Here is an 18,893-nt window from a genome sequence, read left to right as displayed (position 1 = left end):
GACAGTTGTCAGGCCTTTTAATTTTGACCACGTGAGCAAGGAGATGCGGCAACAGTCATGTGAAAAACGGTCATAAGTCAGTTTTTTTCAGTGCCGTTGTAATTTTGAACAGTCACTAAATGGACTACCTGTACCACTAGGGTTTCACTATAGGGTGTCAACCCTAAAGCTGACAGGACCGAAGCCATTTTGACCGCTTTAGTGTTGCCACACTGGAGCTGGGGGTTAGGGAGAGGGGCTTTGAGATAAAGGGGATTCTGTAGCCAAAACAAAATATTCTCTCTTGGGAACCAAGGTCATTCTCACATCTGCTTAGAAGAAGGAGGAGTAATGTTACTAGGCAACTAGACAGCATTATGATTGGACCATGTGACTGATCGTTTTGGGAAAGTGCAACTTTTATTTTTAGTTATGTGAAAACCATGGAAGTCTTAAGAATTGGTTTTCACCAGATCTGTGTCAATATGATATTTTCATTAAAGCTATTCTTTGAGGAGTCTACCTGCCTTGGAGTTTTGCTCGATATGAAATTATTACTTGGAACCCTAACCTACGGACTGTCCAGGAGAAACAATAAGGTGTCCCATCTTCCTCCTGGCTGTCCAATGAGAAGCCCGAGCCCATCCTGGCCCGTACCTGAGTGGCAGCAAGAAGCAGTAGCGGACCAGGAAGCCTACCCCCCACAGGATGGTGAGGCGCAGACTGATGTAGTGGAAGTTGTAGTTGGTTCTGCTCAGCAGGTTCCAGGACTCCAGCTCTTCCGCGGAGAAACGCTTGGTCACCTCGTCGTCCATAATGCTCTCCACACCTTTGCGGCAGAAGTAGAAGATGTCGGACAGCTCAAACTCAGGGGCATCCAGGGTCTTGTTGCTGGAGCTCCTGCGGTTCTCCTTCATCTCCTCTTCCAAAGAAGTGGGCTCTTTGGCAATGATTCCTGCAATAAGACACATGTCTTTTCCAGTCCAAACAGTAGGAGAAGCGATGCCTGACGCACCCGCCCACCTCTTAAGAAAAGGCACCTGGGCCCTCTTACCATTGACATAGGGCTTATAAACGGGGTGGTTCGTCTCTTTGGCGCCCCGCTCAATCCTTAACGTTGCCCACTGCAAGACATAATGAGAAAGAAGAAGTGAGATCCTTCAGAGCTGGATGTGAAATCTATTTCTTTGAACCAGGGTGCTGGTTATGTGTGCAGAGGATAAGGAGCGACAAGTTTAAGGAAGCAATTGGAAGCTGGCAACTAACACAATGCCTTAGTTTTATCCTTGGGTGGACAAGCGGAAACATAAAACATGCAGACAGAAACTGAACAACATGGTAGATGCAGTACAATGCAGTGAGCCATGTATAGATCTGTACATTGGGGAAACAAAACAGCCATTTCACAAATATATGATGCAACATAGGAGAACAAACCCATCAGGACTAGATTCAGCAGTCCATCTGCATTTAAAAGACACAGGCCATTCTTTTGAAGACAACAAACTCCATATTTTGGACAGAGAGGACCCCTGGTTTGAAAGAGGGGTCAAAGAAGCCATCTCTGTCCAAATTGAACAACCCTCCCTCAACAGAGGAGGAGGGATTCAATATCATCATCTCCAGCCTACAACACAGTCCTTTCAGCGGTTCCAAAAAGGCTCCACACCCATTTATACCACTCAGGTGACTCTGAGGAAACAGATAAACCTCCAGTGGTCTCAAAGACTCTCTAAAACAAGAGTGGCAAACTCAATTTCATTGAGGGCTGCATCAGGTTTGCGTTTGAGTTCTGGGGGCCAGGATAGGCGTGGTCAGCATGATGTCACTTGTGTTGGGTACTGTGGTGGCCCGAGCACTGCCAATGAAAATGGTCCCCCCAAGCTCCATTTTCGGCTGTGATGGCCTTCTGCAACCCTCTGCCAGCAAAAACAGGGGGCCGCATATGGCCCTCCCGACCTCCATTTTCGCTGGCAGAGGCACCGCTGGCCAGTGTTTCGTTATTCCCAGGGTGGCCTCGTGGGCCAAATCCAAGCACCCCACAGGCCGGAACTGACTCCTGGGCCTTGAGTTTGACACCCCTGCTCTAAAAAAATGCAAATGACCAGCTATCTGCAAGGAATATAAATCCTTTTATCCTGCCCACCCCTCCAGTCAGAAGTGAAGAAGCTTCTTGGATGAGAAGCCAAACATCTTCAAAGAAAAAAAACAAACAGAAAGTCCATTTGCCTCTTGAAAAAAAAGCATCTTTGGGACAACCAGGACCGTGATGACTGAGAATCTCCATAGGCATAATGCAATGCCTGTTTAGCAGTTCATCTCACATTGTCGGGTCCAAAAATGAAAATGGAAAGGGGCTAATTTCCTGTCCTGCTTTACCAGTTTCTACTAGGCTGCTACTGATTCTGGCATGATACCAGCAGCTTTGGGTAAACAGCCCCTGCATATGGTCTGTGGGAAGAACTTGCCAATTCAACTGTTAGCAATCTGCAGTCAAAAGTTAAATTCAGTCAAATTATGGTGAACAGGACATACAAAACTGGGTTAGATAACTCTACAGAGCTTGACAATATGACCTACTCATCCCTCTTGCTAAATTGTTATTAATTACATTTATGGTCTCAGACCCGGCTGCTAAGCTGTAATCTGTTTGATAGCTTTGGTCATAATGTGCTATGTAACACCAGTTCCTGTGATTTGTAAACTACGGAACATGTATTACCACTAGGCTGTGAGAACTTATGATAATTACAGTTTATTCCATTGCCTAAGGAATGGACATTTTTTTAAACAACTGAGGGATGAATTGTTTTGCATTTTTTTGTTGTTGTTGCGGTGGCTGGTTGAGTAAAGCTGAATTTTGGAATATTGCTTTATTTTATTAATTAGTACAGCGATACAACTGTTTTAGAGCATATACTGCATTGTTGCAGTGAAGGGTGAGAAAACTGCATCTCTCAGATTTGTCTTTTGACTTGGATTGCCAAAAATTAATGCCATGCTGTGCCAACCACAAATATAATAAACCATGGCATAACAGGCTGTGTGGAACCAGTGAGTCTGTCCTGGTCTTGGGCTTCCTCTCAAGTAGAGGATGAGTCATTAGGGAGAAGGAATGCTGGACCAGAAGTCTTTGGCATAGAACAGCTCTTCCTGCCACCTTATCTCTGTCTCTTCTCTCTTCATTCCTTTCTTATCTAGCCCTTCGAGTGGGGGAAATCAAGCTGCATTTTATGTTATGTGGGTGGAGGACACAGCCACCATCTGAAACAATTAACTTTGCTTGTGGACAGCGAAAACGTGCTCTTTGAGACTGCTTGGGCCAAGAGAAAGCTTTCCAGTGGCTCTGTTTAAATCTTGACCATGGATTTCTTAAAAAAAAAACTTGGCTGGTTCAGATGACAATGGAGATATTTATTGTTGTTTGTTGGTGACCTGCAAGTTTTATTTGCTTTTTTTTTTTGGTCTATTCCACTCTAACTATCTTCCTTTTGGCAGCATCTAAAATCTTGACAAGATAAAGGCATGGAATGAGACAGGGAAAACAATGTCCAAAACCAGATTATAAGAATAGAAGCTTGAGGCAGCTTCCACCTAATTAGACGAGAGGTCTAAGAAACAGAAAGTGCTGGCTTGGGAGTCATAAAAAGGATTTTTTTTTTTAAAAAAAAATCGTAATTGAAACGCAAATCCCAGGAAGATCTAGGGAGGAAAAGCCAGACTCTATGATGAAAGCGGCTGCCAAGCTGCAGAATAATCTGCAGGAAATCCTGCCATGGTAGGTGGGGCTGGAGTTCCTGCCTGCCTTAACCTCTGTATCTGGCGTCAGACAGGCTGCCTACCCACCAGGCTGAAAAAGGAAGGGAAGGTGCCCACAAGGTGCAGCAGAAGAGGCAAATGTGGAGATGCTCAGTCCTCCAGGTCATGGTTGTCCCAAAGGTGCTTTTTTCAAGAGGCAACTGGACTTTCTGGTTTTTTTCTTTTAAAGATGTTTCGCTTCTAATCCAAGAAGCTTCTTCAGCTCTGACTGGATGGTGGGGAATGAAAGGATTTATATTCCATGCAGACAGCTGGTCATTGCATCCTTTTAGAGAGTCCTTGAGTCCACTTGGAGGTTTATCGGTGTCCTCAGGGTCACCCGAGTGGTGCAAATGGTTCCTGTAGTCTGCAATTTTTTCCCTCTGGAAATCCATTCCTACTCCCGCACCATTCCAAGGGTGTTCATGCCAACTTGTGTAGCTAAAAGTCTATAGAGATTCTCAGTCACCCAAAAGTGCTTTTTTCAAGAGGCAACTGTACTTTCTGATTTTTCCTTCAAGACGTTTCGCTTCTCATACAGAGCTGAAGAAACTTCTTGGATGAGAAGCGAAACGTCTTCAAAGAAAAACCAGAAAGTCCAGTTGTCTCTTGAAAAAAAGCACCCTTGGGGACAGCAGAAGAGGCATTTCTACCTGGCTGATTCAGAATATCCTGGGCATGCAGTCCCCTCCTACCCCTTTCCCTTCTTGGTCCCTCTCTGGGTTGTTTTCGTTTTGGCCCAAACTCCTTCATTTCACATTGCAACATCTACATTGCCTCCTGAAAGCAATTCCTAGAAACTAACCTATCATTGCATTATTATATAAAGGTCAGGCTCACTCCTAAGGTTGCCTCCTATTACTTGCTTACTCCCCATCTGACCTAAGCAAGAACCTTAGACGCACAGCCATGCCTACACTGTAATACACAAAGCAAGGGGTGATACCTGGAACTCCTGGAGGAAATACGAAATAGATACCTAACGAAAAAAGTGCAGAATCCTATTCCTTCACACACTCTACTTTCACGTTGAAAAGAAGGAAAAACAAGTTGGGCTAGGAGAAAAAGAACGCAAGCAATGCTTGGATGGTAGCTAGAGAGATAACTATGGAAGATTTTCCAGTCATGGTTGCATTGCACAAGTGACGCAAAAGGACGCATAGCACAAGAAGATAAGAAGTAAGACCTAGTTCAGCTGGGCAATTTTAGGAATAATCACCAAAGTTGGAATTTTTAAAAGGGTAATTATTTATTTGCTCTTCTTAACATGGAATACTGTACACTGCACGAGTCAAAAAGAGAACTGTGAAAATATTTACAGACCCCTCACATCCTGGACATAAATTGTTTCAACTCCTACCCTCGAAATGACGCTATAGAGCACTGCACACCAAGACAACTAGACACAAGAACAGTTTTTTCCCCAAGCCACCACTCTGCTGAAATAAATAATTCCCTCACCACTGTCAAACCATTCATTAAGGCTGCATTATTACTATTGGTCTTCTCATTGTTCCTATCACCCATCTCCTCCCACTTAGGACTGTAACTTGGTTGGTTGGTTGTATCCTTACGATTTATATTGATATTGTTTCCCGATTGCTTATTTGTACCCTACGACTATCATTAAGGGTTCTAGCTTATGATTCTTGACAAATGTATCTTGTCTTTTATGTACCCTGAGAGCATCTGCACCAGACAAATTCTTTGTGTGCCCAATCACACTTGGCCAATAAAGAATTCTATTCTATTCTATTCCATTGTTTTCTATCCTATTCATATTCATCTATGCTATGCTATTCTATTCTATTATCTGGAGTGGTACAAACAAAAATGACAGGTTCCTAAATTATCTCTTTACAATGTAAAAAGGTGGACACTAAAATGGAGAACTGGGTTCTACGTGGATAATAAAAAAGTAATTGTACTTATAATTTGCACTTGTTTAAACAATCACAACAAGCTGGTAAGAATCTGAATTAAGGTGTGCCAGGCCATGAAAGGGATTTTGAAGTTGTTGTGCATGGAAACACTGACGTGCCTACAACTCAAGAATGGATATTGAAAGTTACAAACTTAGCCGAGATGGCTAAAATATCAGCATATCTTAAAGACCACTCAAATGAGAGATATAAACGAGACTGGAAAAAATGGATTGACTATACACAAAACAAATATGGGACTAAGAAATTCCAGATAGCCTATGCTTAAGATTAGGAATAAGTTAAACTGCTTAAAGTTTGGGTAACAGCAAGAAGCTGAGTTCAACGTAGAGATCTTATTGACTTTCTTTTTTTTTCTTCTTTAATCTCCTTTGTTTTAATATATTTTAGACTGTGTTTGTTAAAAAGCTATACCGTGTACGGGCTCTGGGAAGTCGGGGGGGGGGGAAGGAGGTGGGGTCTTAGGGGGGAGGGGGGAGGGGGGAAATATAGTATGTGTTAGATTTTAAAGTAACATGATTGCACTTGTATACTGTTGCTCTTTAATTCTAATGTAAAAATAGGACAAGCTGAATATATTGATAGATAGTAGAAATACACCGAAGGGAGAAGTAGAGGGAAAGAAGAAAGAGGGGTAGAGAGGGTGGGAGAGAGGATTGGAGGGAGGATGAGAAGGAAGGGAGGGAGTGTATTGGGAGAGAGGAGTGATAGAGGGGGAGGGGAAGTAGGGTAGAGGGGAATGTTGGAGGGAAGAACGAAAGTTGGAGGGGGGCGAAAGAAAGGGTGTATGGTGGGTCGAAGTGGTATATTGGGTTTGTATTTTGGGGGGTATTGTTGACAAGAGGGAGGGCTGTGTTTATTGTTCAATGTTATATGCCCCGGTTATGCACAGTATATATGTGACTGTACGAAATGAAATGAAAATAAAACATATTTACACAAGAAACACTGACCCACAATGCCCTAATGGTTTTTCTTTTAAAGATGTATAAGATACTGCTTTCACAACTTCCTTTCAAAGGAAACCAAAGAAAATCTCTAAAAGCACCCTGCTATCTAACTTTTAATAACGTCATCTTATTTTTTTATTTTTCCATAGTTTATTACTGTTAACCTGTTCTGCTTTTGACATGATCTATTATACAGTACAATGATTTGATTTTAGACAATTTCAAAAATAATGAACAGTAAGGAAACTGAAGTAATAAACCATATTTTAAGTTAAGATTTGCAACTGTCATACGTATTCTGATGTTGGATGAAATTAGGGCTTTGGAGGAATAAGAAAGGAAAAGGGATAGGTAATTTCCCAGCAACTGGTTTCCTAGGTGCAACTGTTTGTGCAACTGCACCAAGCAAGGCTCTGGTAGAATTAACGAATAGTGGTAACGGATGTCCCAGGGTGTGCATTCAGTTTTCGGGCGAGGCAGCCCTCCATAAAGTGAAAAATGGAAAAAAAAGGGAAGTTATTTCCATCATTGAAAAGTGATTGGAGGGGGGAGAATATGGCTATGAGGCCAGCTTATGACTGCCCACTGACTTCCTTTTTGGTCTACATCAGCGTTGTGGCCCGCCAGCGCCAAGTGCGGAGGTTGGGGGAGGAACATGGGCCAGTCCTGGAGTCTGGGGAAGGTTCTGAGGAGGGCTCTGTGTTGGGAGGCAGTGAGGAGGCCAGAGCCGTCTGCCAGTTATCAGCTGCCTTCAGAGTCAGACATTAGGGAGGAGGCAGCTGAACAGCTGGAGCCTGTTCCCAGTGTTCAGTTCAGTTCAGTTTATTTTATTTATATGCCGCCCTTTTCCCCCGAAGGGGACTCAGGGCGGCTCACAAATCAACCAGGGAAGGGGAATACAGACAAAAAGAAATTTAAAAACAAAGCATAACAATGCATAATTTAAAAACATTCAACAGTCATACCATTCGAGACGGGGGCAACAGCTCTTTAGCCCCAGGCCTGTCGGAACAGCCAGGTTTTAAGGGCCTTGCGGAAGGCCTGGAGGGTGGTGAGGGTTCAAATCTCCACGGGGAGTTCGTTCCAGAGGGTCGGAGCAGCCACAGAGAAGGCTCTCCTCCGAGTAGTCGCCAGTCGACACTGGCCGGCGGATGGAATTCGGAGGAGGCCTAATCTGTGGGATCTGATCGGTCTAGTGGAGGTAATTGGCAGCAGGCGGTCTCTCAAGTACCCAGGTCCAATACCATGAAGGGCTTTATAAGTGACGACTAGCGCCTTGAAGCGTATCCGGAGACCAATAGGCAGCCAGTGCAGCTCGCGGAGGATAGGTGTTACGTGGGTGAACCGAGGTACACCCACGATCGCTCGCACGGCTGCATTCTGGACAAGCTGAAGTCTCTGAATACTCTTCAAGGGCTGCCCCATGTAGAGCACGTTGCAGTAGTCCAGTCTAGAGGTCACAAGGGCGCGAGTGACTATTGTGAGGGCCTCCCAGTTCAGGTAGGGACGCAACTGGTGCACCAGGCGAACCTGGGCAAATGCCCCCCTGGTCACAGCCGACAAGTGGTGTTCAAAATTCAGCTGTGGGTCCAGGAGGGCTCCCAAGTTGCGAACCCTGTCTGAGGGGCGTACTGTTTGACCCCCCAGCCTGAGAGATGGAACACTTGGCCAATTAGTAGGAGGGAAACACACCAGCCATTCGGTCTTATCTGGATTGAGTACAAGCTTGTTAAGCCCCATCCAGTCCCTAACAGCCTCGAGGCACTGGCACATCATGTCAACCGCTTCACTGAGTTGGCATGGGGCAGACAGATACAGCTGCGTATTGTCCGCATACTGATGGTATTTTATCCCGTGCCGTCGAAAGATCTCACCCAGTGGCTTCATGTAGATATTAAACAGGAGGGGGGACAGGACCGAACCCTGCGGCACCCCATAATTCAGGGGCCTAGGGGTTGATCTCTGCCCTCCGACCAACACCGACTGCGACCTGTCCGAGAGGTAAGAGGAGAACCACCGTAGGACGGTGCCTCCCACCCCCACCTCCCGCAGTCGTCGCAGAAGGATACCATGGTCGATGGTATCGAAGGCCGCTGAGAGGTCAAGGAGCACTAGGACGGAGGCATAACCTCCATCCCTGGCTCTCCAGAGATCATCAGTCAATGCGACCAACGCGGTTTCCGTGCTGTATCCAGGCCTACATCCCGACTGGAAGGGATCTAGATAATCGGTTTCCTCCAAGGACCGCCGGAGCTGAAAGGCTACCACTTTCTCAACAACCTTCCCCACAAAGGGGAGGTTGGAGACTGGACGATAGTTGTTTAAGACGGCTGGATCCAAGGATGGCTTCTTCAGAAGGGGTCTCACCACCGCCGCCTTTAGAGCGGGGGGAAAGAACCCCTCCCGAAGGGAGGCGGTAACAACCGCCTGGATCCAGCCCCGTGTCACCTCCCTGCTGTTAGCGACCAGCCAGGAGGGGCACGGGTCCAGTACACATGTGGAGGTACTTACAGCTCCCATGGCCTTGTCCACGTCCTCAGGGGTAACAGCTTGGAAATCAATCCAGTGATGTCCTTCCAGATTCTCCCCTGGTGCCTCGACTGGCTCTGCGCAATTGGAGTCCAGGTCCGTCCGAAGCCGAGCAACTTTGTCCGCGAGGAATTGGACGTAATCCTCAGCTCTGCCCTGCAAAGGATCGCCCGTATCCCTCCTATTTAGGAGGGAACGGGTTATCCTGAACAGGGCGGCTGGGCGCGACTCGGCGGAAGCAATCAGAGAGGCAATGTGTGTTCTTTTGGCCGTCCTAATTGCCCGAAGATAGGCTCTGATGCTGGAAGTTAAAAGCGCTCGGTCTGACTCAGACTTACTGGATCTCCATCATTGCTCTAGGCGTCTCTTTCGGCGCTTCATCTCCCGGAGTTCCTCAGTAAACCAAGGGGCCCTCCTGGATCCACTGCCTCGGATCGGCCGTAAAGGCGCAATCCGGTTAAGAGCCCCTGCCGCTGCTGAATTCCAAGCAGCAACCAGAGTCTCCGCCGGACTGCGGGCGAGGGTATCAGGAACAATACCAAGCTCCATCTGAAAGCCCAAAGGGTCCATAAGTTGCCTGGGGTGGAACCACCTAATCAGTTCCTCCTCCCTACAGTAGGGGTTTGGTCTCCGAAAGTCAAGCTTCAGTAGGTAGTGGTCTGACCATGACAGGGGTAAGATCTCACTACCCCTCAAACCAAGATCACAACTCCACTGCTCTGAGAGAAATACGAGGTCGAGCATGTGACCTGCCGAGTGAGTCGGGCCCCGACTCATGACAGTGTGCACATGCGCAGAGTTGCCAAACGAAGGGAACAGCTAAAGAACAGGGGTCGACTTGGGAGTAAGGCCACAGATGGATGGTGAATGGCCTCTCCCAGAGGAAATAATAGAGGAGCGAAAGGGGAGTTTGCAGGAGACAATTAGTTCGCTTAATTGGTTCGTAACTCTCTGAGACTCCTTGCCAGTTTTGCAGGTATCGGCCCGGCAGCTCTCCAAGCCAGATAAGGTCTGTGACTGTAAATCCTCCCTTGAAAGACTTTGCTGGATGTGAATGAGCAGAATTCACAGGAAATTAATAAAAGGGTTTTTTGTCGGGACAAGAAATTTGCTTCATGCTCTTGGGAAGCCTAGATCAGAACAACTGAAGTCCGAATTTGAGCTGTAGGAGAAGAGCTGCTGTTGGCTACTATCTGTACGGCTGCTACTTCATTCTGACCTGAAAGTAATCCCCATGCAGGGGAAATGTTAATGGTTAAGCAAACACCCTGCACCTGCCTGCCAGGGACATCTTCATTTGTCCTTACGTCACAACTTCCAGGGACGCTGTCAAACCATGGTACAGCTGGACTTTCCTGAAACTCCCTGTTTCCTAATCCAGCATACAAGACCTGTGTTGCAAGAGCTGATTCATTCATTTTGTGCTGGTTGCTGGCACAACCCAGCCTCAGGTTGGCTCCCCCCAACCCCCCCCCCCCAAGGAATGTCAAAGCAGGGTGAACTCACCTGGAAGATCTGTAGAAGGGTTTTCATGTAGAGACGGCGGATGCCGAAGGAAACTCCAAAGATGGCTGGTACAATGATGAAGACCAAAAGCAGAGTGAAGAGGACGGTCAGGGAAATGCCTAAGAGGTTAACTACCAAACTGTCAAAGGGCAGCAGTAGAAACATGATGAAGGGGGAAAGAGGGCAGACTGGGCCACGCTAGGCCAGTGCCCTGCAAATTCCTGAGGCAGGAAGAAGCTGCCCTGAGCAGGCAGTCAGTCCGTTCCCCTGTCCACCAATAACAACCTTGAATGTATAGCAGGTCTCTGGCCTATCACAGGGGCCATTTCAGAGTTTACACCCTGCTTCTGGTGGGCCTGGGGTGGCCAAGAACCTCCATGATCTACTCTGGAAAGAGGCCAAAGCACAAACAGAGACTGGGAAGACTGGCTAGGGGTAAGATGGTTACACAATGTGTTGTTGCACAAGCCACTGGAAGGGCAGGGAGAAGCGTGGCCAAAAACAGCTCTCCAAATGCCTGCAGAAGTCTTGTTTGAGTTTTCGGAAGAACACAACGTCACTTTGCAAGAACAAGATGTGCTCCTTCTCTTGTTCTGCATTGGCAGAAAAGCTGGCGCTTTGCAAAACTAGAGCTCTTGCCCTCAGGACACAAGAGCCAGCTCTGGTTCTCCTGTGAAACTTGTGGCAAAAATCCTTCTAGATGCCATCCACCACCGAAAGCTGCGAGATGTCCTCTTGTCCATGGAAGATGCTCTTAAAAGTCCAGCGTTCCCGTATCCCAGTTGCTACCTGAGGAAAGAGAAAGGAAAAAAACAACCACCAATGAAAATCTCAGTGCAACTACAAAGGAAGTACTGTGGGGCCACATCACCACTTTGTCAGACCTGCAAACCATCTTTTCTTTTTGGGTTTCAGCCCTGCCACACTTTCTACTGTGGGAAAATGGGAGGGGGGATTATACAGAGTTGGGTGATGTGTAGCCCTAACAACATTCTTAGAAAGTCAAGGTCGCTTTTGTCTTTGCACCTGGCCATATGTAGATGGGAGGAATCTGTCTTTGTGGCAGTATAAGATTGGACCATGTGATGGATGTGTGGGTGTTGGGGCAACATCTTGAACTTTCAACTGGGTGGGAAAACCAGGAAGCTTTCAGATTCGGGTTTTCCCAAATGTGCCAATGTGACATCTCTAATAAAGTGGAACTTGGGAGTTTTATTTAGTTGGGGGTGTTTTTTGGAACCCTGACACACTTCTCCTACAAGAACAGACGCTGGCAGCAGTTTCTCACTCAAAAGGCAGCAAAGGTAAAAATCAGGGATAAGCAAAGCACGTCACAAGCTTAGTAAGGTCTGCTTAGAACTGAAGAACCCTTTTAATATCCAAGGACTCACAAGGAGTCTTCCTAGCTTAAGTACTCAGCGGTATTTATGTTACTCATCTGTGGTCTTAAAAGGAAGAATCTCCCCTTAATTTGGGGAAGCTATTTGACAGAAGGAAACTGGCATGCCAAAGTGGCGAAAGTGACTAATTGTTATACTGGCAGGCTGTCACAGTACCAACGGAATCCTAATCAGTACAAAAAATTCTAGAGAGCAGCAGCTTCAGAAGATCGATAGAGATTATTTCCCAGGACTATTTTTCAAGACATGACCACAACTTTAGATTGCTGATCAACAACAGAAGGTATTATCTACTTTTTAAAAATACTGTAAAATCTTTAAAAAGAAAAAGTCACTAAGGCAAACTGTATGGACATGAGTGAAACACACTCCCTCAAAGCATTAAAAAGCCCCATTCTATTCTTATTCTGTTCCCTATACTTATTCTATTCTATTCTATTTCTATTCTATTTTCTAGATCAGGGGTGTCCAGCCTTGGGAACGTTAAGCCTGGCGGACTTTCAACTCCCAGAATTCCCGGGGAGACCCATTTTCTAGATAGATCTGATGCAATTATGCCTTGCATTAAGATCTTTTCCTGGTGGTCTCAGAAGAGGACTGTGGATCAGATTAGATTAGAATAGAATAAAAATAGAATTCAAATTCGAATAGAGAACAGAATAAGAATAGAATAGAATTCTTTATTGGCCAAGTATGATTGGACACAAAAGTAATTTGTCTTTGGTGCATAGGCTCTCAGTGTACATAAAAGAAAAGATGCATTCGTCACGAATCATAAGGTACAACACTTAATGATAGTCTTAGGGTACAAATAAGCAATCAAATCATCCTAGGAAACAATCGATATACATCGTAAGGATACAAGCAACGAAGTTACAGTCATAAGTGGGAGGAGATGGGTGATAGGAATGATGAGAAGACTAATAGTAATAGCAATACAGACGTAGTAAATTGTTTGACGGTATTGAGGGAATTATGTGGAGGGAATAATCCTGAGAAAAGAGGTGAAGGGATCTGTGTTCTAAGCCACCAGAATACATTGAAAACACTAGTACGCCACGCCACTGAATCACAGACGTTGTCACAAACCAGGCATTTTCAAAGTTGCTATTCCCTTTTTTCCTTCTACAAAGACTGCCCAGAGGAAGTACGCTAACCAATAGGAAAGATGTACATGGAATAGTTAAATACATTTAAAAAAACAAACCCAAAAGTGCACATAATCCACACATGCTGAATCTGAACCCAAATGAATCGATCGGGAAATCCTCCTTTAAAACATTTCTAGACATGGCTGAACGTAATGTAAAAGTACAGACTAATAATCCATGAAACGCTTCACTCCTGATAAATTTTTTTTTAGCTCCCTTTATAGAAAACTCTGCATTTTACTCACAGCGAACATTAGATAAACAGAAATCACATGGGAATGGAATCCAGAGCTGGAGCTCCCATCCAAGAAGTTCCCGCTGACAATTAAGAGGCAGAAGCAAAAAAAAAAAAAAAGGCCCTGGAGAGAGATTCACCTCCAGGCAGTCTCCAACAAGCTTTTGACTGCAATAGCTTATAGCCTTGCATCACAGCTGGAACGGCACAGCAATCAGATGCTTGCAACCACGTGTAATCCCTACACGGTGTTCCAAAAGATTCCAGAGGAGAGGCTCGGGGACGAGGAGCGTGTTTTTTTCCATATACACACACACCGGAATCATGACAACCGACCCAGTCCTTGACTAACCCAAGCGCTGGCAATAGGGACAGCATACCTGGCTCCCTCACGGGGCAAACAGAGCAGAAATGTGCACCTGGTGCAAGCTAGAGCAGAGATCTAGATTAATGGGAATTGTGAGACAGTGAATTATTACAGTCCCTAGGGCAGAAGAAAAAGATATTTAATCTGAGGCTCTCAAGACGTGTTTGGATACAATGCCCAACTTCTGCAGCCAATTTGTGGGAATTGTAGTTTGGATGGTCTGGAGCAGGGGTGTCAAACTGGATTTCTTCGAGGGCTGGATTAGCATTGTAGTTCTCCTCTGCGGGCTGGCCTGGGGAAGATGGGATGGACGCACCCTGCAGGCCAAAATGAAGTGCGAGACTGTGTGTGTGGAGTTTTTGGCCTGGATGGCTTCTTGCAGCATCCTGCTGACCAAAATGGGGGAGGGGGGCATGCAGCCCCCCAGATCCCATTTTGGCTGCCAGAGGCACCGCAGGCCAGTCCTTTCCTATTTCCAGACTGGCCCCATGGGCCAGATCTGGCCTGCGGGCCTTGAGCTTGACACCCTTGGTTTGGAGGATACCTGACTGGTAAAAGGTTCATGTAAAGAGATGCTCACATCATAAGCATCAGAGAAAGCCAACTCTGAAATGACAAGCTTATGACTCGGCAGTGAAATCACCGACTGCTGTTATGACATTGATTCGATTCCAGCCAGGGAGATTATATTCTTTCTATCTTAATATTGTATCAATATATTCACTGGAAAAGGTAAGATTAAAAAAGGAAATTCAACAATTAAGGTGTGGATTCAATTTCTCTAAGGCGGTGATGGCAAACCTATGGCACGCGTGCCACAGGTAGTACGTGGAGTCATTTGTTAGGGCACACGAGGTATTGCCCTATCAGCTCCAGTGCGAATGCGTGTGCTGGCCAGCTGACTTCGGCCTTCATTTCCAGCCATTTTTCACTCTCTAGAGGCTTCAGGGAAGCCTCCTGAAGCCTCTGGAGGGCCTATGGAGGTGGGGAAGGGTATTTTCGCCCTCCCCAGGCTCTTAGAAAACCTCTGGAGCCTGGGGAGGGCAAAAAATGGGTCCACCATGCCAAAAGCGGAGGGGAGGAGGGCAGGGGTTGCGCGCATGGAATTATGGGTGTGGGCACACCTGCGCATGATCCCCCTGTGCTCCCCCCGCTTTTGGCACGTGATGCCAAAAAGGTTAGCCATCACTGCTTTAAGGCAATGTTTCTCAACCTCAGCAAATTTAGGATGTATGGATTTCAACTCCCCAAATTCTGTAGCCAGCATGAGGAATTTTGAACATTGTCTCTTTCCAGACCAATTTCAAAAAGTTAATGGGCTCCATCCCGCTCTAGGTTCCCCAGGCCTGCTGGCAGAACCAGGTCTTCAGCGCCTTCCAAAAGGGTATTAAGAGTGAGGGCTGTTCTAATCTCTGCAAGGATGATGTTCCAGAGAGAGGGGGCCACCACGGAGAATGACTTACCTGAAGGGTCGTTTTCAGGGTGCTGCGAAGGAGAGTTCAAGCAAGGTTTAAATACAGCCAAACTGCCCAGAACTGAATTGAAACTTTAAGCCACTCCTCTGGTGCTGATTATCTTCAGATTTTTTCAATAAAGACGTGGAACTGTTGAGCGCTGAGAAGTCCAACAATGGATCCGATATACATGCAACAAACAACAAGTTAACGGGAACTGTAAACTTCCAAACTGAGACCAGCGGAATTAGACCCCGGGTGGGGTGGACTCTCCTTCACAGTGCCCTAAAAACAACCCTTCAGGTAAGTCAATAGTCATTTTCCAGGGCGCTGCTCAGGAGAGTCCAAGCAAGGGACATACCCAAGCTAAATGTCACTGGGGCGGGAAGCAGCTGCAGTCAGGGTCTCTCTGCTTGTATGAATGCCCTGAAGAACTCGCCTCTCAAAGGCCCCTTCCGCTGAAGCAAACTTGTCCAACTTATAATTCCGGACAAACGGAGATAACGAGGTCCAGGTGGCCACCCTGCAAATCTCCTCAATCGGTGCCCAGGTCACTCAGACTGCCGTGGTGGCAGCGCTCCTAATAGAATGTGCTGTGATGTGGCTAGGCACCGGTTTGGACTGCAGTACATGGGTGAGGGCGATGCAGGCTCTAAGCCACCACCAGTTGTAGATGAGGATACCTTCCTGCCCTGGGAAGCCAGTTAGAGGGAAATGAAGAGTGATTCAGAACGACGAAAACTAGCTGTGTGCTTGACATACTTGCGGAGCATCCTGCGGACATCCAGCTTGTGCCATCATTTCTCCCTGGGATGTCTGGGATATGGGCAGAAATCTGGGAGAATTACCTCCTGAGCCCGGTGGAACCAGGAGTTAATCTTAGGGATGAACGAAGGGTCCAGTCTGAGGGCCCCTCCTGTCCTGTTGAATCAAGCACAAGTCCTCACGAACTGACAGGGCAGCCAACTCTGAGATACGCCTCGCAGAGGTGATGGCAACGAAAAAAACAGTTTAAAATGTCAAATGTTTAATGCTGGCCATCCGGAGAGGTTCAAATGGAGGCTTGATAAGGGCACGCAGAACCACGCTGAGATCCCAAGTTGGATATCTGAACCACCAGGGGCCTCAGGTTAGTCGCGCCCCTAAGAAAACTGCGAATGGTGGGATGACGGCCGAGCGAGGACTGTTTGTCTGGAGCCAGGATGGTGGAAATTGCGGCCACCTGACGGCGAAGAGTGTTGGGCGCCAGACCTTTGTCAAGGCCGTCCTCAGGAAGTCCAGGATGACAAGAATAGAGGCTGAGGAAGCAGAAGTGCCACGAGCAGAACGGACAGGAGGTGTTTCTCCGCCCACTGACCCAGGTTGTCGGCCTCCAACATCAGGGATCTGGAGCACGTGCCCCCCTGGCAGTTGATGTGCGCCTTCATTGTGACGTTGTCCGTCAACACCCTCACATGACGCCCCTGGATGCCAGACCGGAAGTGGAGAAGAGCTAACCGGACAGCCCTAAGTCCCAGCCAGTTGATGCTGTGAGCGGCTTCAGTTGGAGATCACCAGCAAGTTGATTGTGGAAATGGGCCCCCCAACCGACCACTATTCTTGGGCCATCACCAGTTCCTCAAAGAGGTCCCCAGAGAGGTCATCTGGGTCATTGACCACCTGAACTGGGGGCATAGATCCCATGCGGGTCGCTATCTTAGCCTTATCCAAAATGATTTTGAAGTTGGCAAGCTTAAATAGACCGGAAAAGGTAGGTTTTTCGGAAGTGCCACCCTTGTCCCCAGAGAACTCAGCTTCCTGCCTGGGAAGGATATCCTCGGTGGCCAGAGAAGAATGGGGAGACTGAGGAGCTTGGGTGAAAGAAGCAGCTCTGGGAGCTTCTGGGGGCTGCAGATGCCGAGTCTTGCGAGTGCGCTTGCCCTTCTGCTGCATGCCTGCCTCAATGCCCTGGGAGATAGCTCTGTTAATGACCTCCTGCATTTCTGCTAAGAGGTTGGGCCCCTGATCCTCAATGGGGCGAACCCTAGGGTCAGGTCTGGGGGGGGGCGCTTGCTGCGGGGCCAAGGGCCCCACGACTGGCCCTTCCTCCAGATCTGAAGGACAGGCAAAAAGGTCGACATGGTCCGCCATAGAAACACCTGGAGAAACTGCAATGGCCAGGGAGGCCGTGAGGGAAAATTCCTGGCCCTCCTCTTCACTGTCAGAAATGGGATGTGTTTGACTTCCGGGGGGCGTGGCCTGTTGCCGAGGAGGGCTCCACCGAGCTCCTCAGAGATCTGGTCTGTATATCTAAATAAGATCATAGATAGCACCCCTTTTTGGCTAAGAAAGGGGCAGGGAGGATAGCTCCGTAGGCTAGGGTCTATTCGTAAGCCACAGCCTTTTTTCTTTTTTGGCTGTGGAAAGAGATTAGATCCAGCCGAAGCGGAGCGTTTATCTCCAGCCATTTCTTCTCAGCTGCCTTTTTTTTTTTTGGCAGCCCCAGACAGGCTAGCCCCCCCCAGGACAAAACAAAGTTTTTTCAAGCTAGAATTGATACGGGCGGGTCCCACCCCTGTGAGATTTATGCTTTTATTACTATCGTAAATACCAGCACCATTCGTCTTAGAGACTTCTTTGTCTAAATAGACCTCAAAATGGCGATTTCTCTCCGTGGATGATTGATGTACTTAGCCGGTTTTATCTTCCTGCAGACTGCTCCTTAACAAAATAAACTCTTCTTCTTTTGAAATAGAGGGGAGCGAAGCTCTGCTTACTTGTTTATTTATTATGGCACCCAAGTCAAAGAAGCGTCTTGCTACAAATGTGTCTAAAGAATTTAAAGAATCTTTATTGGAAACACAGCCTTTGTCTCCTATGCCCTCTGCTGGAGAACTTTTAACACAGGAATATCTCTTTAAAATGCTTAATGCTTTTAAGAAAGAAATTAGGGAATTTGTATTGGAATTATATGATGATTTAAAATCTAAAGTTAATCAAATGAAGGCGAATACGTTTGCAGCCGTGTCTGCCCTGACAGATTACTCTGCTGAAATGGAGAACAAATTGGAAAGTCTGGAGAAGGCTAATTCTAATTTGACTACCAATATTCAAATTTTACAACAAGAAATTAGAGATAACGAAAAACAGCTTATGATGATAAATTTTAATAGGAAGGCATCTGCGATAAGAGTCAGAGGATTCCGTGAAAAGGAGCAAGAGAATTTGAAACAGACCTTTGCTGAAGCCTTCAGCCATGCGCTGGGAAGCCCGGGACTTAACTTTGACTGGCAAATTCGGAAAATCTATCGCCAGAACTCATTGATAGCGGCACAGCGACAGCTCCCGAGGGACATAATTATACATTTCTCTACAAAAGAATCTAGAAATGCGATTGTGCAAAAGCTTCATAATAACAGTTTCCGAGTTGACGGCCAGGACCTGATTGTTTTCAAAGATATTCCTTTTCAGATGCTGAAAGCAAGAAGGGATTACGCCTTTTTAACTAAGGAGCTTAGGAGTCAACAGATTCGATACAGATGGGAGGCCCCTGCCGGTATCACGGTTACATTTGAGAATCAAAGATTTCGTCTTAACTCTGT

The 18,893-nt window shown here is 46.6% G+C and overlaps 1 protein-coding gene across 2 annotated transcripts in view; it reads right to left on the bottom strand.

Moving 5' to 3' along the window:
• The window catches only part of GPAT4 (glycerol-3-phosphate acyltransferase 4), a 47,863-nt gene that overhangs the window by 12,212 nt on the left and 16,758 nt on the right, over nucleotides 1-18,893 (bottom strand). Inside the window, exons 1-4 of one of the 2 annotated variants that reach the window (XM_032229478.1) lie at nucleotides 13,502-13,613; nucleotides 10,706-11,494; nucleotides 1,034-1,103; nucleotides 637-934 (exon numbers count right to left, since the gene is read on the bottom strand). In XM_032229478.1, the coding sequence (XP_032085369.1) occupies nucleotides 637-934; nucleotides 1,034-1,103; nucleotides 10,706-10,870 (533 nt within the window). In that variant the 5' untranslated portion in view covers nucleotides 10,871-11,494; nucleotides 13,502-13,613. Of the gene's footprint in view, nucleotides 1-636; nucleotides 935-1,033; nucleotides 1,104-10,705; nucleotides 11,495-13,501; nucleotides 13,614-18,893 lie in introns of those variants that run through there. The other variant, XM_032229477.1, reaches the window with a different exon arrangement.

The sequence above is a fragment of the Thamnophis elegans genome, chromosome 13 (assembly GCF_009769535.1).
Source record: "Thamnophis elegans isolate rThaEle1 chromosome 13, rThaEle1.pri, whole genome shotgun sequence".
In the NCBI taxonomy this organism is placed as follows: Eukaryota; Metazoa; Chordata; class Lepidosauria; order Squamata; family Colubridae; genus Thamnophis; species Thamnophis elegans.
Note: the sequence above shows the minus strand (reverse complement) of the source record. Positions and strands in the feature narration are given on the sequence as shown.